This window comes from Bombyx mandarina, chromosome 05 (assembly GCF_030267445.1).
Source record: "Bombyx mandarina strain Sakado chromosome 05, ASM3026744v2".
Classification (NCBI taxonomy): Eukaryota; Metazoa; Arthropoda; class Insecta; order Lepidoptera; family Bombycidae; genus Bombyx; species Bombyx mandarina.
This window is the reverse complement of record NC_143212.1, coordinates 13,310,255-13,337,560: the sequence shown is the minus strand read 5'-3', so window position 1 is coordinate 13,337,560 and position 27,306 is coordinate 13,310,255. Positions and strand designations below refer to the sequence as shown.

The 27,306-nt window shown below is 35.8% G+C and overlaps 1 protein-coding gene across 8 annotated transcripts in view; it reads left to right on the top strand.

Moving 5' to 3' along the window:
- kcc (solute carrier family 12 member kcc) overlaps nt 1–27,306 on the top strand; it is a 468,256-nt gene that overhangs the window by 386,728 nt on the left and 54,222 nt on the right. The window contains exons 1-2 of one of the 8 annotated variants that reach the window (XM_028178797.2): nt 15,360–15,520; nt 17,246–17,397. The exons of the other annotated variants lie outside the window; for them this stretch is intronic. Of the exons in view, the coding sequence (XP_028034598.2) occupies nt 17,313–17,397 (85 nt within the window). The 5' untranslated portion in view covers nt 15,360–15,520; nt 17,246–17,312. Of the gene's footprint in view, nt 1–15,359; nt 15,521–17,245; nt 17,398–27,306 lie in introns of those variants that run through there. 8 annotated transcript variants of the gene reach the window in all.

Sequence of the window (27,306 nt, the reverse complement as noted above, 5' to 3'; positions counted from 1 at the left end):
CTGAACCGTCTCGGTACGGCAGCCCGTCGGGCCGCCCAGACGGTGCCGCTGGTGTCCCGGAAAATCCCGCTGGACCAGAACCAGCCTGCCGGGTCAGGACACCGTGGACCGGTCGCTCTATTTACTCCACAAAAAAAAAAGGTGAATGTTGTGAATGTTTTAATTGTATTTGTAGTTGTTTTAATTGGGTAAACGTACGTAAGTACGTAGTTCCAACAATCAGCTATCATCAAAGAGATCTACATAAACAACATATAATAAACAATTTGAACGTTGAACGTTGTGACGTACTTTCCTTATCTTTTTAATCTCATAACGTTATGCTTATCCAAATAATATTTCCGATGAAATATAAAAGAAGCGCCTTATAATTTATTTGCCATTCAAACAAAAATACAAAGCGAAATTTATTACGAGTAATTTGATTCTGAAGCAAGACCAAACGTTTATTTGACGTGGCTATAAAAAAAACGTTACAGTCCTCGTAAATTCGATAATTGCTTCACGGACAAATTTCCAAAATTTAATTTCCCCGAAACTAAGTTAGCTTCTTGTAGAAGCTACATTAATTGCTTGTTTCCGAATTTACGAATACTTTCGTTTTTTTTTTTCTGTACCAAGCGATCATATAGCTAGTAAATACACGCGTGTAATCACTAATCTTTGAAATGCATGAACGATCTTCTAACAACAAGATTTTTCGATATTAAATACCTCAAATCATTTATAAAACTTCTAACATTAAACTTGTATTCTTGTCAATGAGTAATTTAAAAAAATTATGGCCTTTTCTTGGCAGACGAACATACGCCCTACTTGATGGTAAATTATCGTCGCTCGTGGACATCAGTAATGCCAGGGGCACAGCCAAGTCGCCGCCTACCATTATTATTATTCACTAGCTGACCCGGCAGACTTCGTAGTGCCTCAATCGATAAATAAAATGTATAAAATAAACTTAAAACAACACACATCAAAGGAAAAAGAATTTTTATTTAATTCCGAGCATTTTCATATTAAATCTGCCTTTTAAACCTTCTCTGGACCTCCGCAAATAATTCAAGACCCTAATTAGCCAAATCGGTCCAGCCGTACTTGAGTTTTAGCGAGACTAACGAACAGCAGTTCATTTTTATATATATAGATAGATAGATAGATAGATAATTATACAATTTTGGTGTTGAGTCAATACATTTTGGCCGAACCATGTTTTGTTTCGAATTACGTTGTACAACTCATGAATATAAATGACATCGTCGTGTTTGTTAGCTTCGAGCGACGACAGAGAGTTGTCATTGCTGTGACAGGAGCCGCTCTGAACTTAATTCCACCCCATCTCGATGACGTTATTATTTAGCGAATGACGTCTCAGAACTCGTGCTTTGATTTCAATTTGTTATGCTAATTCCGTACAATGTTCTCAATTCTCGGAGTTTCCTTTGACGTTAATTTTTGTGTTATGTAAAATATAATGTTTTATTATTGTTGTAACGTACATATAATTACATTACAAGGTGTAAAGGGAACGTCCCCAAACGGCAATTAACTTCAGACGTAAACGGAAAATAAAATTATTTTAATAGGCTGACTCCTGATTTGTATACGTACTAGACGTGACCCGCAGTTTCACACGCCTTATATTTGTATAAAAAGCAATGAAATATGTTACATTTTCTCGAGATAAAGAGTTGCTTGTTCACTCTTTTTTTTAAAGGGGTTTTATGACCTGGTAACTAAGACCTTTAAGTCATGTCTTATTTTTAATTTATATTCTTAACTTTATGAAAAATGATAATATGGAGTGAAATGAAATGAAAATGATTAATTTGGGACATTAATTAACTGGTATGAAATTAAATGAAATGAGATGAGATAATATGGGATATGATGAAATATAGTCGGGATGAAATACAATCTCAGTAAAATAGTGATCATTTACTGAGATTTTTTGGAGGATCCCGAGAAGTTACGTCCAGGGACTTTGTTTCATTTTCCCACATTTGTGCACTTTCACAGATATTAAACAGTTAATAAACTACCGTTACTACACATTCAAACCTGAAGAAACACTAAATAGACAACAAAAATACACACACACACACACACAGCTTCACTCCTCGTGTTCCCGCCAAAAAGTATCCTTGTTTCACTCTCATTTTCATTAACTAACAGATTAACTACCTTAATTTTGTACTCATGTTGGTAGTTAAAATCACTTACCCACCGTCGTATTTATTATAGCAAATAAGCCGGGATTGTCCGGGTCATGTCATTTACCATAACATAAATTATCCTATGTTTTATCTTAGGATATAAACTATGTTTGGGTTAAGCATCCGAAATTGCGCGTTTATAATATTAGTAATTTATTAACAAAACTGCCATGTACCACTGTACAACCACATGTACCTTGTGGTCTGGGTTCGAAGGCACCTTGAAGACAATGTCTTTCTTAAAGATATTTGGTACTTAACGTTAAACGTTTGCTTACATATCAAGGTGTGAAAGGTTGGTTGGCTTAAGCAACATTTTTACGACTTTACAAGATGGCCATGTTTAAAATTTGGAAAAAATATCATAATAAAAAAACTTCCTCAGCTATTCGAATGCAGTAAATTTAATTTAAGTTCAATTAAAAACATCGAATTGTTGATGCTAATACCAAGTAAAACGCATTTTTAATTACAAAAATAAATGTCGCGTCTTAAGCGAAATGTCACTTAAACCAAATAGCCTGCCTCGGCAGAAATAGGCAAGGTGGTGGTACCTACCCGTGCGGACTCACAAGAGGTCCTACCAGTACTTGCGCAAATTATAATTTTGCGGGTTTGATTTTTATTACACGATGTTATTCCTTCACCGTGGAAGACAATCGTGAATATTTGTTAAGTACCTATTGGTACACGCCTGAGATTCGAAAATCGTCCGTCCACGTCTTGTCCTTTAGGCCACGACGACTTCAACGACGAGGACATACGCTTCACAAAGACTAAATTTACCGCTATCCTTAAATCCTGGTGGTAGGGAGTCTGGTGAGTTCGTACTGTTGGTACGTACCACTACGCTGACTATTTCAGCCCCAAACCAATAGGTAATGCGTTCTGGTTAGAAAGAATGGGCAGACCTTTTACTTTAGAACTGTGATTTAGAACTCATGTTTTAAGTTTCGTGGCGGCATTTACCTTGTTGATGTCTATGAGCTCCGATGACCACTTAACACCAGATGGGCCGTGACCGCGTCCACCCAACTTAAAAAAAAAAGTCATAAAACTAACGGCTCCAACAATAAATTAACCCGTCTTTTGATTTCTGGTCTTAAGCTAGCGCAAAGCAACAACAATGCGAACTGCGTTGTTATAAATAAGTCTTTAATTATATACACGTCATATAATCAAAGAAATAAGTACATAATTTCGTTTCATCATGAAGGTCGCGTAATCCTTTTGTGCCTCGGTGCTTTGGGCCCGTGTTTCACTCAGTACAGGGAAAACAAACGCATGGACTCACAAATCATAACATGACAGTAATGTAAACAATATATCCCGCTCGTGTTAGCGACGAATGCTGATGTGTAATTGTTTTACTTGACAGTTTTATGAGTCTTGTCGTTTTATTGTTCAGAAAAGATATTCAAACGAAACGCGTAGTTAAATTAATGTGTTTTTTTTTAACCTTTTAATAAAAAAGGGTGCGTGTACTTATGTACGCGCGTAAGAAGTTATACTTTATTTCTATTTAAATTTATTTCTTTTTTTTTAAATATTAAATAATAAATATTTAACGTTCATAATTTAATAATATTTAGTACGAATTGTATTAAATAATAAATTTATCATTTATATTACTAAAAAATGAATGCTAATAACACTTTTTTTTACGAGTGTACATGCGCGAAAGTTCACCTGCGCCTATATTCAGACTCGCCAAGTTACGTCGGTCGTATTGTAATGAGCAATTTAGTGGCCAACTTCATTCTGTTAATTTTGTGTCACGGTGCGCGCGCATCGTAAAATTTCACTCTCATCAATTTTTCATAACGCGCCTAAAGAAGTATAACTTCAAAAAGCATTTTTTTATCTTGATGATCACAATATTACGGCAAAGTTATAAACTATTGTATTGCTAACTGATATATGTGTATTCAAGGAAAGCGGACGTCTTTATTTTGGCGTAATTTACGTCGAAAAAATCCATTGCATGAATAGATTTAAGTATGTAAAAAAAGCTAATAAGATTAGTCGGTTAATCGGTAATTTATATCCACATACTGGGCGTCCTCGTCGCTCAAGTGGTTGTGTATTGAAGTCAATTCGGATTCAATTCACGATCGAAGTCTATAAATCCGTAAAAGAATTTTGGTATTCATATTACCTACAACATACAGAAATTTGTGTTTCTGAAACATTATTTTATTCCACGACATATGAGTTCTATGAAATGTACAGATTTTTTTTTATTGCTTAGATGGGTGGACGAGCTCACCGCCCACCTGGTGCTAAGTGGTTACTGGAGCCCATACACATCTACAACGTAAATACGCCACCCACCTTGAAATATGTATAGTTACAACGGCTGCCCCGCCCTTCAAACCGAAACGCATTACTGCTTCACAGCAGAAATAGGCAGGATGGTGGTGCCTACCCGTGCGGCCTCACAAGAGGTCCTACCACCAGTAATTACGCAAATCATAATTTTGCCGGTTTGATTTTTATTACACGATGTTATTCCTTCACCGTGGGAGTCAATGTTAAGTACATATTACATTAGAAAAATTGGTACCTGCCTGCGGGATTCGAACACCGTTACATCGCTAGATACGATTGCACCGGACGTCTTATCTTATTAGATTGTATTTTTTTAGCGCCCGCGCAAAATCTCGGTCTAGAACAACAACGAATTGTGCATGGTTCCACCGCTTGGGCTTTTTGTATCAACCAACCTTCAAACAAGACTGAAGTATCAAATTTTATTGTGCTACTATCACACCCTACATACCGGAATTAATGTAAGACGCAGATAAAGGCACGAACGCGTAATTTGTATTAGTAATAACAGAATAGATTAATATATTATTATGAAAAATATGTACTGTAATTAATCTTGAACAATCAGTGGCCGTACATAATAATAATAGTAATAAAAAATAGGCTTTATTGGATTACACAATAATTAGATAAAGCTTAATTAATGTAGTATTTAACAATTATGTTACTAAGTAACTGTAATAAATCTACTATTGATGCAATTTAATATCCTTCTAATGTGGACCCCTCAGGGTAAATGCCTCCTCCAAAGAATTCCATTTTTCCTTATCTTTAGCAGTCATCCAGTCTCTCCCTGCTTTGGATACAATCTCATATAGCCGTACATAAACAGAGATTAATTCCTTAATTTTCAAACAAATTTCACAATTCAAGGATAATAAATTCATTTAACTTCAACCAATAAACAGGAAAGCACTAGTCAACCCACCGACCTCACATTAAATATTATCAGCTTAAACTCTTACCGCAATGAATAAACAAACTGAAATACCCGCTCACGGTTCAATAGAATTTTCAAAGATGAACTCACCTTCTGTGACTTTTCATGTAGTTGAATAATTCCTAAGGCATTTTCCCTGATTATTTTTCTTGTACAACTTAATCGTAGTCAAATTAAGCAATGTCTGTATAACAGGTGGCTATATATCAAAATGAATGCCCAAGAAAAAACTAGCAAACAATCATAATTTAATTCTTTTGTGACTTATGTTAGTTTCCGTCGAAATCTAGTTCATAGTGTTTAAATTTCTATGGTTTAGTATAACATTTGATGATAACCAAACCCTCTTAGTTCGAGGCCCTTATAAATCGGATCTACTCATTTGAGCCCAATAAGTATTATTTATTTATTTGAAATATTATAATATTAATCTTATCAGTCATTCCTTCACTGTTACGCATCGTGACTCTTCTGTAGCCCTCTCACTGTTTCTCTTCACCTTATCCTATAATTTTGCCTGATGGAGTGTCTCCTTTTTCTTTTTTTATTGCTTAGGTGGTTGGACGAGATCTACAACGTAAATGCGCCACCCACCTTGAAATATAAGCTCTAAGGTCTCAGTATAATTAGAATGGCTGCCCCACCCTTCAAACCGAAACGCATTACTGCTTCACGGCAGAAATAGGCGGAGTAGTGGTATCTAGCCGTGCGGACTCACAAGAGGACTGGTATTTCCAACAGCTAAGTAACCTGGTCAGATCACCGCTCTGGGCTTCGGCCTCTATACCTTCTATTAAGTCGTTAACGATGAACTTTTCCAAGCTATCAGGCTTCCTGCGGACTATGTGATTGACATATTACAGGACGCGATTTAGATATGCGGTAGTATTATATGTAAAAGGAATATCTTACGAATAGCTGAAAAGTAACTACAGCAAAATAACAACTATTAATGTTACATGATTAAATTTCAATACCGATATAGGAATGATGTTTTATTTTAAGTTTTTTTCTCGTCACCGAAAGAGACGACAGAAACATTTGACACACAGGCATATTCGTAGTACCGTTGTCCTCACATAAAAGAAATAAATAATAATAAAATAGCACAGTGTGTTTCAAAAGAAAATTGTCACGAAAATATCTTCCTACAGGTATGATTCTGGAATGAACTCACCTTAAAATTTTATTGAGTTGACTGATGACCATGAGAAACTAGAAGCGGTTACCATCGGACTCGTGATCGACCTTCGACAATAACAAGACAAACGTAAATAGTAAAAAATCTGTAGATTTCAAAATCTAAACAATAAACAAACTTTTGAGCCTTATTTTCGTATACATAAATACTACTGAATAAGCCGATTTGAGATAAACATTAATTTCTTGGTTTGGTAAATCTTCAGGTTCGACCCCTGTAATCCTTTGACCCATGTTAAAAGACTGTTCATACTAATTTAACATCTTCAGTATTAGCGGGATAAACAAAGCGTTAAGAAATGAAAGATTTTCTACTTGAAAGGAAATCTTCGGCGTAGAAAAGATAAGAAAAAGAAAAATATATTTATTTATTTATGAAGCTGTTCGTTGAAATATTTTGTATGTGCGTTTTTTTTTTATTCAGGTCGAATACAAATTCATTGTAACTTTATTACATTTTTCATTAATTTCTCATTCACTATAAGTATATTATTAATAGTAAAAATCTCATCTCGGAAATCAGTAGGTAAATTACCTAAATTCCTACTTTTGGGAAAATAATAAATCTTGTTGATTTCTAAGAGTTTTGAGATACATGATCACGAAAAGTGTAGTGTTCGTGTAACATTAGGTATCATGGTACAAAAGACATTTGTCAAAACAAGGTAATAGTTATGATACTTTATATTGACTTAAGCTATACAGAGTGTTTCACAAAGTACATCAAACCGAAAACTTGAGATAGTACTGTGGTCCATACCCGATCCTGTGGACCGAAGGGTAAACAGTCCTCGATCCATAAACGGTGCTTTTAGGTACCACAAGCACCGGTCACCGTCCTCATCGAACCCATCGCTCGCTACGAAGGGCTCTACGAGTAAATTAACCTATAAACACAGTCCACTGAGTTTCTCGCCGGATCTTCTTAGTGGGTCCCGTTTCCGATCCGGTTTTAGACTCTGCGAAGCACTGCTCTTGCTGGGGCCACTGTTAGTAACACTCTCGGTTTGAACTGTGAACTCACCTACACTTCAAGGAGAAACTGAAATAGCCTCTCAATGCTATAAAAAAAAACAAAAAAAATGGTGGTTACCGAAGCCTGTTATAATCATCAATAACGTAAATGCTGTTTCAGTTACAAGTCTCCGTTTTTACAGTACAACAAATGCCCCGACCTTCAAACCGAAACGCATTACTGCATTACGGCAGGAATAGGCACATGGGCAATATACTTTCCCGTGCGGGCCCACAAGATACCGCAACACCAATCAGTACCCGCAAAGAAGTAAACGTATTAATACTAGTGGTACAAATTGAGGGCGCACACTAAATACGTTTTTCTCCGCCAAATAGGTACTGTCCCTGTAATATCGCTTTAATTAAGCCCTCCTTGGCATGTAACAAACAATCTGTATTATCTAGGTCGAGGTTAGGTAAATGATAAGTTGGATCACATTTATCTCTCAAAATTGTGTGTTCATAAACTAAGCTTAACGCATGAAAGAAGAAAAAAACTGTATAAATTAATTAACGTATAGATTATCGTTAAAACCCCAACAAATTCGGATTGCTTTCGAAAATCGATAATTGTACGAGAACGCAGCAAACGCGATAGTGGCGCTGGCCTAATGGAGTTCTGAGAACTCAAAAAAGGTCACGTGATAACTGATTAAATTACCTAAATGAAATACATACTACCCGGGGCCCACGACGAGCGTGTCGCAGGCCCGGAAAAAGACCCGGCGGGAAGCCCCGCAGAACCCAGTCGTAGCCGATCAATGTTCCACAGCAGAGGGCCTAGGTCGGACTCTTGTGGAACACCGCGCTCGACGGAGAAGCGGTGTACCCCCTCACTATTATTGGCCTAATTTTGGTTCTCAACTTTACTATTCAGAGATAGAGATTCCGTCAATATTTTTAATTTCACCTAGTTTCAAAAGTTAAAAAAATAACATAAACATGTTATAAAAGTTGTCTGTTCACAGGCAATCCATCATCGAAACACTCGTCTCGTCAACAAAGCCATTATATCATCCGAATGATAAAAAGTTTGCAGTTCGTGTCGATGGAAACAATGTCGAAATAAACACAAAATTCCCACGATTCTATCAAATTTCTATAAAGGCCACACAACGGAATTATCTGTACAATAAAATACTTATCTCTATATAAAATCCTTTACGTCCATAAAGTGATTAAATATACTGACGATTTATGGAAAGCAAATCGATAATCATAATTCTAGCTAATTTTATATCCAAAAGATTAGACAGATATCTAAAACTAGCGACCCGCCCTCGCTTCGCTTCGGAAACATTAAAACACACATGAAACCAAAAAAATAAAATAAAATAAAAATTAAAAAAAGTAGCCTATGTTCATCAGGGACAATGTCGGCTTCTAATGGAAAAAGAATTTTTCAAATCGGTCCAGTAGTTTCGGAGCCTATTCGAAACAAACAAACAAACAAACAAATCTTTCCTCTTTATAATATTAGTATAGACTACAACGACAAATATACATAACGCATGGTTACGAGTGATGCGACTTGGAATTATAATCGTAAGGTGATAGATACGTGGTGAATAAAATAAATATATACCAAGCGTGGGTTCAGGAATAACTGTACTACTTCTACTCACTGGTGGTAGGGCGTATTGTAAGCGCGCAAGGGTAGGTACCAATTTCTTGATTATATTATTTATGCCGCGATGCGGTCATGCATTGCGGTTTGAAGGGTGGAGCAGACGTTGTATAATAAAACTATTGACACTAACACCTCATATTTCAAAGTGAGTTGCGCTACTCCGTGATATTGTGTTCGGTACTGTCATCATATTTTCTACATTTGTATACAGCGAAGCAATTTTATAACCCGATTTTGAACATTATCATAATACGATTGACACTTGCACCTCATGTCCATAATTATAAGGTCTATGCGTTCCGATGACCAGCTTAATGCAAATATGGGCAGTGAATCTATCCAAATATATCATGTTAAATTACACATAATGAAAAATCTTACCAAGCAGATAAATTGGATAGGAATCTCACATCCCCACTTGTTAGTTTCGTATCAAAAGACTATTCACATTATGATTATACATAAAAAAGCCATTTCTTTTACGGAATGCTCCTAATGGTAATGGGTCTCTTAATATAAGCGAATGGGCTCCACCGCCATAAGAATGCCTAGAACGTTTGCAAGTTTAATTTTTACTATTGAAAAAATTTAATTTTTTTATGTCAGAAAATCGTCTTTCGGTTATGATATTGAGACTCATGCTCCATTTAAAAATAAAAAGACGACCTCTTTTTGTATCATGTTACAAAAACTTTTATCTAAATACAACGTACTTATATATATCAGCCGTAATTTATGTTCGGTATTATGTCATTTCATAAATTTAACTATACGAGTATATCAATCATGTGGTGCGGGATTTTGACAAGGTTAACGATAAATTAAATAAATAATATAGAATCAATAAGTATACACGTCTTATGATGTATTGATTTGAATTTTTATTGCAATTATATTGTAAATTGAAAAACAACAATGCTTACCTGTTTTTTTTCTCAATTATTTTATTGCTTTTAGCACATAGCCTACCAGCTTCGGCCATCGTTGCTCTTAGACAATGGAAATGACAATGGTACATACAGCCTGATGATTTTTAGTGCTGAGAACTCTTTTAAAACCTCGTTTGAAGAAGGACGTGTTATAGCGCTCAGTGATCGCTTGATCTTGTTACTTATCCGAATTCGAGAGGGATTACGATAAAACGTCTATTAAAAATTCAATAGGGGTGACCTCTGGGGCTATTTAAGCCGGCGAAGAGACCCATTGTGTATTGTCACTACCGCTATGGAAGCTCCAACTTAGCGTGCCTTCGACGGAAGGTCGGTTTGCATTGTATTTCATTCTATTTCTATAAATTACGTAACCATATTGTGTCTGTATTTGTTTTGTATTAAAAGTTAAAAGCCATATTGTTTATTGGTTTATTTACCTTCTTGTTATAGCTTAAGTTTGAATTCAGTTCTATTTGAATGCCCATCTACAATGACTGCTAATTTAAATATATTATATTCTAAGTTCTCAACCCGTAAAACCTTGTGCTCTTTTCAATCTTGAAACACCATTTGTTGCTCAATAGAACATAACAAGATCCATAACCAATATAGCAAGGTTGAAGGTTTAAGTTAAGGTTTGTTACCTTAAATCTTAGAATTCCGATTGATTAAAATTAATTATGATAATGTTATAGGAATTATAAGAATGAAGAATACAAGAGATGTGACAACTTCAGATAATAGACATTTCTGAAATTGCTTCCGTCAAATTAACTATATTGTTAATGAAATGAGTAATTTCCCTCTGCTTCGAAACCTTTATTAAACATTCAAAATATTTTTAAAACAAAAAAGTACCAATTATTTTTGTGTAATATTAACTTTTACATTTACATAATCAACTGATGTTGATGGATAATGTAGTGAGAAACACAATAATTAAGTACTTCAACTGTATAACTCACTCATCCGGTAGTCCGTGTATGCCTTGAAAGAAAAAAACAACCATCAACAGTATAATCATCCATCATTGTGGATTTTATATATACAGAAAACATCAATATTAAAAAAGCTGTAAGAAAAAAAGCATGAAAATTAGTTCCAAATAAAATGATAAGATTTTGATGTATACTGTATGTACCTCTTGTATACTGGTGGTAGGACCTCTTGTGAATCCGCGCGGGTGGGTACCACCACCGTGCCTATTTCTGCCGTGAAGCAGTAATGCGTTTCGGTTTGAAGGGTGGGGCAGCCGTTGTAACTATACTTGAGACCTTAGAACTTATATCTCAAGATGGGTGGCGCATTTACGTTGTGGATGTCTATGGTCTCCAGTAACCACTTAACACCAGGTGGGCTGTGAGCTCGTCCACCCAACAAAGCAATAAAAAAAAAATTAAAAATGTAAATTAAATGTAATTGATATTTTAAATCTTGCCTTCTCACTCGAACTCCCGTGTCTAATTACAATAACGTCAAAAGACATTTTGTACGTATTAAAATTATTGAGACCTCACCAAATAGTTTTTAAAGTTGTCAAACTTATTAATATCTGAATGAATTAAAAATCCATGGATGGTTCTTTCAGAATTTGGATAACATAAATTTTCGATGGATGGATACACCGAAATCGTCAACGTCCCTATTCAAACTACATCGATCAAATATCCAAAACATTTTACCGTACCTTTCCCAATAAAACGCCAATGCGTGTTTACGATACAACATGAGGTCACGGAAACGACTCTCGTTAAGTAAAGGACAAGCTTAATGCCCTTAAATTATACTTTAATACAATTTGACCGTATATATTTTCATGAGCCCATATTATCTCTTAAGAATGTCACAATAGTATGATGGAATGGTACAATGGTTTATATTATGTATTCATGGTTTATACACATTTTTTAAATAAACGACCACATAAAATATATAAATAATAATAATATAACTCTTTATATTATTATTATTATAGACTGTGACATAAATTGGCGGCCTTATCGCTGAAAGCCTTCTCTTCCAGGCAATCTTGCAGGTAGAGGAATAAGCAAATTAGCATGGACGGTGTTATATTTTAATAAACTTACATAAAAATATATACTTATATACACACGTGAAAAATAAATACAATATAAGATAGACTTACATACGATTAAATACAAATAAATACTAAAAATATACAAATAGGCAATCTTAACTCGTTCCCTTCGAACACGCCATCGATTGAATTCATTTAGCTCCACTCCCATTAATATAGAAAAATATATCGCTTGGGTACAATACTTTTTCAGGATAAAAGTATCTTTACTAAAATTATCTTATACTTTTCTGTACCGACGCAAACGTGTTCACTAATTTTCATGACGATCGATTGAATAATTAAGACGTGAAACCGTAAAAAACAAACAAATTCATTGCCACATTTAGAATATTAACAAACGCATTTTAGATAGATTGGAAAATTGTAACCACATGTATCGGAGCATCGGTTCCCTCCATAGACTAATTATTAAATTAAAATAGTATTCACTGTTTGAAACTACGTGACTTCCATACTTATAATTTGCGTAAATACTGCGTAAATACTAAAAAAATTATATAATTCTTTACATTGCGAGACGTATTTTTAAAATTGTACATCATCTTTTAGAATTTTCTTTATTTTTATTTTTTTTATTACTTAGATGGGTGGACGAGCTCACAGCCCTCCTGGTGTTAATTGGTAACTGGAGCCCATAGACATCCACTTCCCCGCTTATTTTACTGGTGGTAGGACATCTTCTGAATCCGCACGGGTAGGTACCACCACCCTCCACCTTTATCTGGCGTGAAGCAGTGATGCGTTTCGTTTTGAATGGTGGGGTAGCCGTTGTAATTTTTTTTTTATTGCTTAGATGTGTGGACGATCTCACAGCCCACCTGGTGTTAAGTGGTAACTGGAGCCCATACACATCTACAACGTAAATGCGCCACCCACCTTGAAATATAAGTTCTAAGGTCTCAGTATAGTTACAGCGGCTGCCCCACCCTTCAAACCGAAACGCATTACTGCTTCATGGCAGAAATAGGCGGGGTGGTCGTACCTACCCGTGCGGACTCACAAGAGATCCTACCACCAGTAAAATAAGCGGGGAAGTGGATGTCTATGGGCTCCAGTTACCAATTAACACCAGGAGGGCTGTGAGCTCGTCCACCCATCTAAGTAATAAAAAAAATAAAAATAAAGAAAATTCTAAAAGATGATGTACAATTTTAAAAATACGTCTCGCAATGTAAAGAATTATATAATTTTTTTTTCGTGCGCGCAATGAACAAAACTAATAGAGCAACGTCCATAATTCGTGCGGCGTTAGCAAAACACCGACCTCACGGGCTTTGGGGCGCGAGAGAGCGGTCCTTCATTAAGCCCGATAAGACACGACACGGCCTCGTCTTCAGGAGACATCAGACCGCGGTAACAATGATTCCTCATCTTGTTGACGCTTTCAAAACGGCGCACTTAAGAATAAAATATAGCACCGTTTTAAACGAAACCTTACCATAATTTCATTGGATAAAAATACGTATTAATATTTTCAATGCTAAAACAAGTTTGTTTATTACGTTTTCGCGAGCGTTATTTACGAACTACTACATAGATCATAATGTAAATTTGTATACATCTTTTCAGGCGTCCAAATAGGAGGATATGGTACTTATAGAGAAAAAAGTATTGCTCCCGAATTTTTTTTTTCTTTCTGCCTTGACGTAACCGGATCTGCGTTTAAAAAATCATGTTTTAGATTTATTATTTTACTCACAAATTTTTATTAATTATCATATATTTTACTTATTACTTACTAGCTGACCCGGTAGACTTCGTAGTGCCTCAATCGATAAATAAAAGACCTAAACTTTTGTATAAAATAAACTTAAAACAAAAACAAAAAGAATCCGTCAGACGGGAGACACATCAAAGGAAAAAAAATGGTTTGTTTTTATATAATTCCAATCATTTTCATATTTTTTCACCTTTTAAACCTTCTCTGGACTTCCACAAATAATTCAAGACCATAATCGGTCCAGCCGTTCTCGATTTTTAGCGAGAATTACGAATAGCAATTCATTTTTATATATAGAGATATAGATAGATTAATTATAAATTCCTGGGTGAGAAAAAAATGACGAAAACGACACAAAACTAAATTTAGAATGTGATCGTTTTTAATGACACGTAAATACATATTTGAAGTTAATTTTTTGACACACCGCAACGCGAATATTGTTGTCCACATTTTATAGCCTTTGTGATAGATACACAAGCATATGTTTTTATCTGATAGTGGGTGGTCACACTACATTTTTTCTCAGCAAAAATACGCAAGGCACACTGACCCACTTGTAACTTGAAATATTCCCAGTCACCAGTACGTAGATGGGAAGAAAGCTGCAACCAAACAAACTACGGTTTTGTCATCCTCTGATTTAAAATTTAATATATGTAACTTCATCAATAAAGCTATTTTTAAAACTTTGCAACAATCTTCTTATAACGCTAACATATTTAAGCCAGTTGGATTTGTAACGTCATCCGCAGTGAGAGATAAAAACGTCATTATAAGACGTAGCCTATCGTAAATCAGCACGGGACGTAGAGGGAATTATAAGGGTCGCCACACACGTATCGCCTCCGTGCTCGTAGAGATCGCCTGACCTCTACGTTAATCTGAAACTGCACATTGCAAAGCATCGTCATAACATATACCATGGCATTTCTTCACTATCGCACAGAAAAATGACCGGGTTGCGGTTTTGTACTTTAGGCTGACACTTCGCCAACGTCTCATTATCGACGTTGTCACCCTAGTTGTTGCCCCAATAATCTGACCTGACTTATAATCAACTAAACCATTAATGCAGAGTCGTTCTACTCTAGTCCACCCTAGTGCCTCCAAATTTAAGTGAATGAGGCGAGGCGATGCCAGGGCAAAAATTGTGCGGAGATCCTAAGGCAGTGTAGGGCGCGGCGGCGCTGGAAGCCGCGAGCTACGGGGCGCGTGCGCGGGGAGACGCGGCGGTGCGGGGCGCGGCACAGCCTCCCGGCTCCTGCACTCCGCCGCCGCCCGCCGCCCGCATCGATCCCGCAGCCTCCGGCGAGCCGGCCATCATCGCGCGCGACACGAACGCGCGCCGCACGCGAACTTCGCGCGTCCGCACGCGTACACTCGCCCGCTCCGAGCTGCACGCGCCCTCTATATACCTGACCACACTCACACAGGTTAACTAACATCCTCGCTTACGTAACGTCTAGAATATCCACCGTATCCATTGACAGGTTATGTGTGTACTCGGCCGATCGTAGCTCTTGTCATTTCAAACCATTCTAACCTTAGGCTTACAGTGTTTAAAAATGCTATCAACACTATTAGATGGTAATAGTTAAAATCATGTTAAATAGTAAGTATATTGAATGGTATTAACATTCGAATTCAAATAGAGCGCACCGCTGCTACTGGTAGTAAGCAAAAACAACAGTAGTTTTCATATAAATAATTGCTTTAACAGAGTTATTTACGCTTGGTTAAATATAGTGGTCTATTTTTATCATAACAGTGATTTTCCAGATATAAATAGTATTTTCACATTTTTATAACAGTTTTTTAAGAAACGGTGGTAAGACCTCGATATTCTAAGGAAAAATCCAGATCAAGTAATATTTTCTCGCTTCGGCTTGTATGTGTAGCTTTTATATAAATACTGTTTTTAATTACTCTCAATATCCTTTGTGTGTTCTTCTAAAATAAGATTAAATTTAAAAGATTCTACTAAATGTTTTACTAAAATTATAAACACACTACAAATAAAATGCCTTTTAACTACGCGTTAAGAAATATTTTTATAAAAATCAGGCAGTTGAGTAGAATAAACGAATTAAAGTCGATTTTCAAACATAAATAAAATTATAAACATTCAAAATTTGCAAGCTCCATTCAATCGACAATTGCACAGCAACAAAGATCCCTTTGTTGTGATTTTTTTTTTAAATAAATGTTTTTTTTAAAAGTTCTAAAAAGGTAAATGAAATATCAATTCTTAAAGACTTTCACGTTGTTTTTCTACATATAAAACCAAAAACAAAGTAAAACAATGTAATGTAAAAGAGCTATTGTAACTTCAAAAGAACGTTAACATTTAAATTGCACATACAAGACAAAGGAATTAACATTGTTTGATAAGGTCTAGTATACATATCGTATACATACATAATCCATTTTGTTAGAGCACAATGAAATGAAAACCATTCCCATCTTTATTCCTCTTTTTATCTTTAAAAATAAAACTACATAATATTCCTAGTAACATATAACGTGCTATCAAAAATAAATAGTCATACAAGAAAATAAATTATTTCGAAATATACTATTATAGATGAACTTGTTTTGATAAATGCTGAGCAACCAAATAAGTAGACACTTTAGTAAATACTTATCCAAATATACACCAATAGCGTAATAAGTGTTTTGACCTTTCTACACCTGTTAATTAGTAAGATTATTTTGTCATGTTATTAACACGGATTAGCTACAACAACTTCTTAATTAGCGTAACATTCTCATGGTGGCATCTGTACAAACAGCAATGCTACTATCACGTCTCGGGGTAAACTCGACGTGATCCAATATTAATTAACATGTCACGTAAAAATACAACATAAAAAGTGTCACATCTCCAACTCAACCGCACATATCGACGAAATATCCTCACGGCATCGTTTCCAAGATCTTTAAATTGACAATATACAAATATTTTTCCTAATGAGAATCCGTGTTTAATTTGTTCGCGGATTTAGCGTTTTGAGTGTAAGTCAATAATCAAAGCAATAAGGTTAACTATTTACGGCGCTATTTAGTCATCAGGAATCACTCATCGCTCATTATCTATGTTCTTGGTGCGTTCGGATGCGGTCGCGTGCCCAATGTCGTGACAAATCTTTCGGCGGTAGTAATGAGAGGCGTTGCGGTCGAGACATAAATACGGGCGCCGTCGGTCAGTGACAAGTCCGTTTTACAATGGCTTCCGAAAAAGAAAAAATGGCAGCGGCCGAAACGAAGTCGCCATCCAACAAAAGCAACTGCGCTTCACCTGGAAAGAAAGGTAAAACATAGATTTAGGAACTTTTTTTAAGTCCATACTACAGTAAGACATTGTTGGTTTTGATATACATTCAATAAATGTTTTAATAAAGATAATTAATGTTCAATCTACTCTGTAACGTCTTCTTTTGTCTTATTAGTTATCTTTTAGTCACTGGTTAATTCAAATGTGAATAAACATTTACATATAGAAAAACTAAGATTATAATTCAAACTTTTAAGCAAACTGTTCGTCATTCTAAAATATTAAGCTTCGAATACATTTGAGGTTTCATTCAAATATTCGCTGGTAGCAATAATATCGCAATTATAGACATTTAGATGATATCCAAAACTACTCGTATGCAACCATGGTCTCTACGAGTTACTGTTGCCACTACGTAGTTTTTACACCTAATTTATTTTACTCTTCTCCTAATTATTGCTTTGGATAATGGTAAAAAATCTACGTCAAAGTTCAAGCTCGTATACTTATCTGTCATAAATAACGACTCAAACATAGACACGCATTCTTCAAATACTGATAATTTTCAAGCCATTGCAAATACTTTTTTCGTAATTTAATTCACAATTCGACATTTATGATCCCGTTTACAAAAGATCGAAACACAAACAAAAGCGCTTATATTATTACGTATGTGTAATAACATGCTGCCGATAACTTTGAGGTCAACATAGGTTCATAGCGCGTTATCAAAACCTAACAATAATGGAATTGTTCGAGTCAATGAACACAAACAACACATATTGTGAAAACGAAATAAATTAAAAGGTCGTTCAAATTTTATTTTATATAGCTCATATAGCACATGTTTATTACTAAGATATTTTTTACGGACTGAAATATTTGAACATTAGACATGTTCACAGATATTTTTTTTTACTCAAAAAAGCGATGGTCCAAACAGAGACCATCGCCCAAAACCAAACTAAAATATGTTCATAAATAAGGAAGCTATAACGTTTTATTATAGTTTTGAACAACATAGCGGATTATGACGTCAAAGCTTGCCGTAACGGGAGAGGGCATTACCTTACATGCTGAGCTATACTGAGCTTATTTTTCTCTATCAGCCGATATACGTTTTTTCTTCAGTGCAACCTATTAAGCAATTGATCAATAAATCGATTCTGCAAGAAGTTTTATTTCAAATCAAATGAGAACGAATAATAATATGAACTAATAATTAAATGAGCGGGAAATATTAACGTAGATACTTCACAAATGATTTAGCGGGCAACAGCTCGGCTGTACCGATGGTTTTACTAGTTTATATTAGCGATCATGACCATTCACCATCAGCAAGATAGTGTGCCCTCGAAGACTGAAAAAATTCACAAGTTCCTCTTCCTATGCATGTTATAATGAAAATGGTGAATTTTTTTTCAGAATACAATTTTAAACCAATTTTAAACAAAAGGCCTTAAAATGACTTGAATTACTTTTCATCACAATGTCTCGAGCGCGAACTATTCATGAAATAATATTTAAAAAATTCGTATTTAGAAAAGTCAACGGTTACATCAATAATTATAGGTTTCAATTCGATTTTATTTAAAATTCACAGAATACGACACAGAGATTTTTCTAACAAATATAGTAAAGAAACATAGCTCAAATTAATTTCATACGAAATCACTCCGGAAATATCTGATTGTCAAAGTTTTCTGCTATTGAACTTTAATCAAATAACAACACTCAATTAAATATTTTCAATTGAGTTGATTCTATTTGTAAATTTGCAGCACTTGTAAATTTTTGAAGCGGAAATTACAGAAGATTCTACAATTCATTCATTCATATGCGATCTTATTACGTGTTAGTAATATTTCATTAGGTTATAAGTAACCTAGAGCCAAACATTTACGAGTACAAGGCGAAGGTGAGGATACACGGAAATAAACCAGTAAGTGGTCACTTGTAGTGCTTCACACCTTGTAGTGAAGCCGCTTACGTTGTGTACCAGATTGGAGCTGCTATTTACCTATAAATACATAGGTACAAGTATATAAGCTTTCACAAAAAAATATTCAACGGCCGTCTGGTGTAGTGGTAAGTGACATGGTCACTATACAAGGGGGTCGCGGGTTCGAATCCCGCCAAGGGAAGATATTTATAAAATGTATGATAAATATAAAAATGTCTTATCCAGGGTTATGGATGTATATTATTAAATATGTGTTTCTTCTTCTTCTTCTCAGTCGTGTCACTCTTGACAGAGTGGTCGTGATCGTCATGTAGTGTTGGAAGGGGCAGACTTGATATATATGTATGTGTATAATAAAAATATATTATTTATTCCCATTTATTTCCGTTATCTGGTACCTGTAACACAAGTTCTTTACGAACTTACCACGGGACCAGTTAACGTGGCGTGATTGTTAGTAAATATTTATTTATTTATTGTAATAAATCTAAATCAACTTTTAACACCGAAACATTTGAACAGAACAAATTTGCCAAATTATGAAAGCTACCCTATTCTTATAATACTAATACTCTTACTAATAACAAATTTTAAAATTTCCTTTAATACTTAAACATAACAGGTTTCTCTAAAATTGTTTCCTTGTAAAATATTCGTACACACGTTACGTACAGCGCAATTAGCCTCAAAAAAGTTAGGTAATGAAAAATTACAAACATAAACACAAGGAAATTGTCTGTATATTTTGTTCAATGTGGGAGGCAATTTAACTAGAGGGTCCAATAAACTGGGCTGACATTAAACTGAGCGCCTTTGTGTTTTGCACAAAGGCTGCTGTTGAATACCCGGGTTCAAGTTAGCTTTGTCGCAAGGTACAAGTTAATGTAACTAAACCAAAATGTATGCTCAATATTGTATTTGAATTATCTATATTCTTATATATATATATATATATATATATATATATATATATATATATATATATATATATATTAAAATGAATTGCTGTTCGTTAGTCTCGCTAAAATTTGAGAACGACTGGACCGATTTGGCTAAATTTGGTCTTGAATTATTCGTGGAAATTCAGAGAACGTTTAAAAGGTGAATAAATATGAAAATACTCGGAATTATATAAAAACAAACAATTTTGTTTTTCCTTTGATGTGTCCCCCGTCGGACGGATTCCTTTTGTTTGTTTTAAGTTTAGTTTATACAAAATTTTAGGTATTTTATTTATAGATTGAGGCACTACGAAGTCTGCCGGGCTAGCTAGTACGTAATAAAAATAATTGAAACTTTCATGACTTTACATATTAACAAACTTATTTGAAAGAGAATCTTTAAAGATAGCCAATGCATAGTTAGACGTTTAACAATTTTTTTTTTGTTCAACGAATTTGTTTTGTTAAATTCCCTAAGCATTAATTCAATCAGTAACATTATTTCAGAGATATTTGTAAATAAAAATAAACTCTGTTAATTAGTAAAAGTAAAACTCTCTCTGATCAAATACCTATTATAAAAGACGTTATACCAAATTAGCCAAAGCACCCTTTTCATTTATGAACTTTATGTCTTTCCTACGTTCTTACTGCGTTTTGAAAGGTACGTTCAGTAATTCTAATAACCGTAGAAAATTAAATAGAAGGTTGTTCTTTCTTGATGTCCGACTTGATAACGTACCATGGCAGGGCAGGCCGACCCCTCAAGTCCCACTCTGAACTTTTTAAATTGAATTTCAGTTCCTTGCTGCACGAAATTTTTGATCTACTTGCGTTCATAATAAATTGAGAATGTCACTTTCGTATTGATTTGAGGATTGTTAATCTACTATATTTGATTAAAACCTTATTAATTAAACAATATTATTAAAAAAATATATTAAAAATACAATTTAAAGAAAACACTATATAAAAATGGATTGCCGTTGATGGCGGTGTCTACGACACAAGCCGCCAGTGGTTGGGACTCCAGAGTGAGAAACCTCCTCACAATGCGCGCCGATTCGAGGGTATTATTATTATTATCATTCTTATTGATTATTGTGAATGAGGATATGAGAAAAAGGAATGTGTGTTGAGATGACGGCTGATAGAGGAGAATAGTATAGAAAAATTGGCTATGCCGAACCCACTAGTGGGATAAGGTGGAGATAAAGAAGAAAAAGACTTTCGTATTGATTTAAATACCTGCTGCCAAATTTGTTTGCACGTGAATGTTTAATAATAACATCTTAAGCAAAAGTTTACTCGATTAATATCCTGATTCATTTTCGGAGCCAATACTGTAACCCCCGCCTTAAATAGAGGTAATCTATGCTAATAGCCTGCAGTGTACAATCTGAATGCAATTGAGGTTTGCATATTTAATGTCGGCAGCGGCAAGCACTTCGTGATTTGTATAGAATCAAGTAATTGCTCAATATTGCGTATTTTAGGAACAAAAGTCAACATGTCATTCTCACTCAGAGTAAAGATCTAACGTATAATGAAAAGAAATGAAAAAGCAGAATCTTTCAAATGGACGGGCTTTGTTAATTTTAGACAAATAAGAACGGACGTTAGTGATGCGACACGAAAATTAAACATAAATTATTCATCAGATTAAATAACTGTGATATAATTTTGGCCGGAAATTAAATCTAAGAAATACGTAGCTAAGAAATTATCGGTTCTTTTAGTATAAGCAATTCTTTCGTAAACTTTTGATTCCCGTCACTTTTCGAACATACTGAACTTGGAAAATACCTACCTAATTGATTTTTCTCGAGACAGAAACGTTATGTGGTAATTTATAAATAAAATGCTTACAGCCCTGTGAGGACATACAAATTCGGTGTTAAATATGAGGGAAATGAAAACTTTGGATTTATTGTTTTTATTAAGCTGAAAGAAAAAAGATAAATTCGAAAACAAATCACAAAGATCTACTCACAAAGGACTGGAACATTCTGAACCAGAGATAATAGAACGCAATGTAAAGAATAAACAAAAATAGAAGCTTTCACTTTGATTTGATTCTGGAGAAATGAATTCCGCTATTTTTATTTTATCAACTAATACTCTAACTAATACTCTCTTTGATAAAGTGAACCTTTCTCATCTCATATACAATCTTTGATTCAATACAAGTTCAGTACAAGTATCAAGAGCAATTCACAAAACACAATTAATGGACAGTTTTTGTTACCAAATTAAGTATTTGTAGTAAACTTATTGATAGAGAAGCCAAAAATTGTGATTCTGGTTACATTTTTTTTTTTGTTTATTATTTGGAAGAATGACTTCAAAGACGGTAAATTGTGGAGGTCGATGCAATCAAATGAATGCGCATCACTACAGCGCACGTCACGCTAGAAAGGTGCTCATCTTGTGCTCAGTTCAAAGCTAAGCATTAATGTAGTCTGAACATTTAATCCCGGAACTGAAGTACTATGATAACTCGCATTTACTGTAAACTCATATTCAACTCACACTCTTAAATATATATTTTGTACGCCTCTAATTAACTACTGTAGCGTTCATTAAAACTTCTATGTTAACAGCTCACATTTTAAAGTACTTGCTCGGAGCACAAAATTTAATATGAATTCCCTACAAACAATGTTTTATTAAATTTAGGAGTTATTGTATATTTAGAGACATTTCAGCTCTTAATCTAGGTTAGAGATCAAGTGTCAGGGCTCAAGTCAAGGCTTTAGGTGAGCCTTGAAATCATTTGCCCATCTAAGGCTGTATTATTCACAATATGCAATATACATTCACTGTATTATGCAATGATGATATTTTTTTATAAGTACACTTTAAATACATAGAATGCTCAAAGGCAGACTAATTCATAAATTTTCATTCAGCCAGTACGCCAAAATGTAATGTTGAATTCATTTGACATTAAAGACATTTGAGAGTATCAATTCATTCACATTTGTACGAACTTACTGGTGGTAGGACCTTTTGTGAGTCCGCGCGGGTAGGTACCACCACCCTGCCTATTTCTGCCGTGAAGCAGTAATGCGTTTCGGTTTGAAGGGTGGGGCAGTCATTGTAACTATACTTGAGACCTTCGAACTTATCTCAAGGTGGGTGGCGGATTTACGTCGTAGATGTCTATGGGCTCCAGTAACCACTTAACACCAGGTGGGCTGTGAGCTCGTCCAACCATATAAGCAATAAAAATAAAATAAAAAAATAAGTTTGAGTCATATTATTAAAAAAAGACTACATTTTGAGTCCAGTAGTAAGGTCGCATGCTTGCTTTCGTCTCTTTAAAAGCTTTTCCAACACTCTATTCGGTTTTCTAATACGTTAAGCGTCAGAATTTACGGAAACTTATTCATCACTGTTCTTTTATTAAAATATATTCATGCCATAATAGTTTTGTAGAATTTCAATTCAGTTCACTGTCATAACATCAACGCTAGTGATGAGTATGCAAATAAAAATATAGAAACGAACTGAGATGAATTACATTTTCAAACTTTTACAATATTTTCTTTTTATCATTTAGATTTTATTTTATTGGGTAGACGAGTGACGGAGCTCACCGTCTAAAAAGATTCTAAATAGGAGCCTATGGACATCATAACGCTAATGCACACACCTCGAGACCGAGGCTGTAGTCTCAATTTTATTATATATTGGTTTAATATGGAATTAAAGATATATATTATTTCATAGCCCTTATCAGAATTACGGTTCGTTGCACATTTTCAGACAAGATAAATAAGCGCTCATGCAAATAGGACGATGAAAAATGAGTTAATAAAAAACCTTTTTTCAGAAAGGCAAACAACATATTATGTATATCTACCTTAGAAAGTCCTGTACATTCGTCAGATTAAATTACATGTTGAAATAAATCACAAGGCTGATATTACCATCAACCGTATGCTTATTTATACTGGATCTCCGATCGAGGATCACATAATAGATTATGATTGAAGGAAAACAATTTTAATTTCAACAAGATAAATCTTTAGGATGGCACATTTTTAAACAGTTTCCAAACAAGAGGTAATAAAGAACCGTACAGAAATTTCGTGTTCCATCATTAAATAGCTTTTATGTAAATCAGCCGGACCCGGATGAGCCCTTAAATTAATTTTCCCACAAACTTTGAGTTAGCTTAATGTGAATCAGTCAATCATAACATAAAGACATAAATAGAAAGACCGGCAAAATAAAGTGCCTTGTTACATTTTGTTTTTTCGGATTCAATAGAAATTGTTCTTCGTAAATAATGTATGTATTTATAGTCTGAACATTTCGCCCTTCAGTTACTTTGATATTTATATGTTTACGCATTCTATGCGTTCCTAAGCCTTTCATCCAATTAGGATGAACTTTTTTTATTAGTTTTATACCATCTGCAATCAGTACTTACATTATGTATAAGCAGGTGAGGGGAAAATACTATGGCTTACAGAGGCCATTATCCAACGACAGAGTCTCTTTGCTTAGCAGCATGCAAAACTTTTATCCATTCCTAAATTATTTGCAAAGTATATTTACAAAATATTTGTAAAAGTGACGCGCGAGTACTTTCAAGAAATCGATCTTTTTGATTTAATTAGTGATAGTCACAGCGGAGGGACGGGCTTAATTGATGTATAATACATAGTATGGAATAGAAGACAAGGTCTACATCATCGCGGTCAGGGTCATCCGTGGTTATCGCACCATCTCCTTTGAGGCGGCGGGTGTACTGGCTGGGATGCCGCCTTGGGTTCTGGAAGCGGAGGCGCTCGCCGCTGACTATAAGTGGCGGGCTGACTTTCGTGCCCGGGGCGTGGCGCGTCCCAGCCCCAGTGTGGTCAGAGCGCGGAGGGCCCAATCTCGGCGGTCCGTGCTGGAGTCATGGTCCAGACGGCTGATTGATCCTTCGGCTGGTCGTAGGGCCGTCGAGGCGATTCGCCCGATCCTTGTGGATTGGGTGAATCGTGACAGAGGACGCCTCACTTTCCGGCTCACGCCGGTGCTCACTGGGCATGGTTGCTTCGGTGAGTTCCTGCACCGGATCGGAGCCGAGCCGACGGCAGAGTGCCACCATTGTGGTTGCGACTTGGACACGGCGGAGCACACGCTCGTTGCCTGCCCCGCATGGGAGGGGTGGCGCCGTGTCCTCGTCGCAAAAATAGGAAACGATTTGTCGTTGCCGAGTGTTGTGGCATTGATGCTCGGCGACGACGAGTCGTGGAAGGCGATGCTCGACTTCTGCGAGTGCACCATCTCGCAGAAGGAGGCGGCGGGGCGCGTGAGAGACGCACAATCCCGCCGCCGTCGAGCGGGGGCCAGGGAGGCGGATCTCGCCCAAGCCCTGGCCCTCTAAGTGTTTCGGGTCCCCGCACATGTCGGTCTGGTGACCGGCGATGGGGGCCTAAGAAGACGACGTGCAAGCTGCTCTGCACGCGTTTTACGCAAGAGCATCCGGGTGATGGAAGGCCGGCTATCCTCGACCCACGCTGGTTCTGGTCCAGCGGGGTATTCCGTAGGATAGCTCACTCTAACCGACGCCATCTAGGCGGGCTTCAGATAGCCTGCCGACCGAGAGGGCTGGTGGTCGGGGCGCCGACGACCGCCAGTCTGGCGTCCCGAAGGGGAGGATGATGGGAGAGATGTGTTCCGCACTAAACGCTTCAATTTCCCCCCTTTGCCTCTTCATGAGTTCTGTCTCATGCGATGTTTGGACGTTGGTTGTTGAGCGACAGGAGGTTTTAGTCAGTTCGACTCTGACATACCCCACCCTCCATCCCCAGTGGAGGGCGGAAGTCCGGCGATTTCCTCCACCTTCATATGGTTAAATATGTCAACGTGTAAATCTTTATAAAATCAATGAAAAGGAAACGAAAATTTAATCGAAAAATAAACCCACTTTTGCCCGTTAAATTTCTTCAAGTATTCCTGAACGTTCTTTGCCGAGCGGCAATTAAAGTTCCGAAAGAAATCTTTTGTTCTAGTCAGTCTTGGCCGGTCTCTTTTGTGATTAATGTTATTTTAAGCTTGGAGTTTTATTTTGCGTAAGTTGCCTTTGAATCGTATTTACAATTTTAATACCAAACCAATAAATTATTGTAAACAGCAAATATTATTTCTTGTTACCGTTTGCCCTGATAGCGTGGAAATCACGGACCGTAAAAAAAGAAATAAGTTTTTTTTATTGCATAGATAGGTGGACAAGCTCACAACCCACCTGGTGTTAAGTGGTTACTGGAGCCCATAGACATTTACAACGTAAATGCGCCACCCACCTGAGATATAAGTTGTAAGGTCTCAGTATAGTTGCAACGGCTGCCCCACCCTTCAAGCCGAAACGCGTTACTGCTTCACGGCAGAAATAGGCAGGGCGGTGGTACCTTAGTACCCTGGTTTACATAATAGTTTATATTTACATATAAAAACTGCTCATTCTGTTAACCTATTGAAAACTTATAAAACAAATTCAACAGAAGTATAATAAGGGACGGGCTTGGAACCCACAGGTCCAAAAAAAAACATAAAAGTCTTTTCGAAGTTACACTATCGCGAAATTGTGAAACTAGTTCAGTAAAGGTATTTATATTCAAATTGGTTTTGAACTTTGTAATATATTGAGGTGCCTTTTTTAAATATGTTATACATTGATACGTGAATACTTATTTTTAAATGGATGTAAATAATACATTTATGAGTTATGTCTGCAAAAGAATTTTCTTAACTAATGATTTAATTAGTACCTATTCTAGAATCGATAATTGACTAACGAAACCGCGTAACTTCGAAATCTATTCATAATGTAATGCAAAAATGTTTTTTCGAGTTCTGATTATCTCTTTTATATCAACTTGTTGATTTTACAATAAATTTTTTGCCGTTGTGTTTGGAATATGCATTTGGACAAAAACAAGTTCTGAGGTTTTTGCAAACTCTTCTTAACAGTGAAACTGTATTCTAAATCGGTGGTAAAGATTTGACAATTTTAAAGTAACTCTAAAAACCTACTTAAAT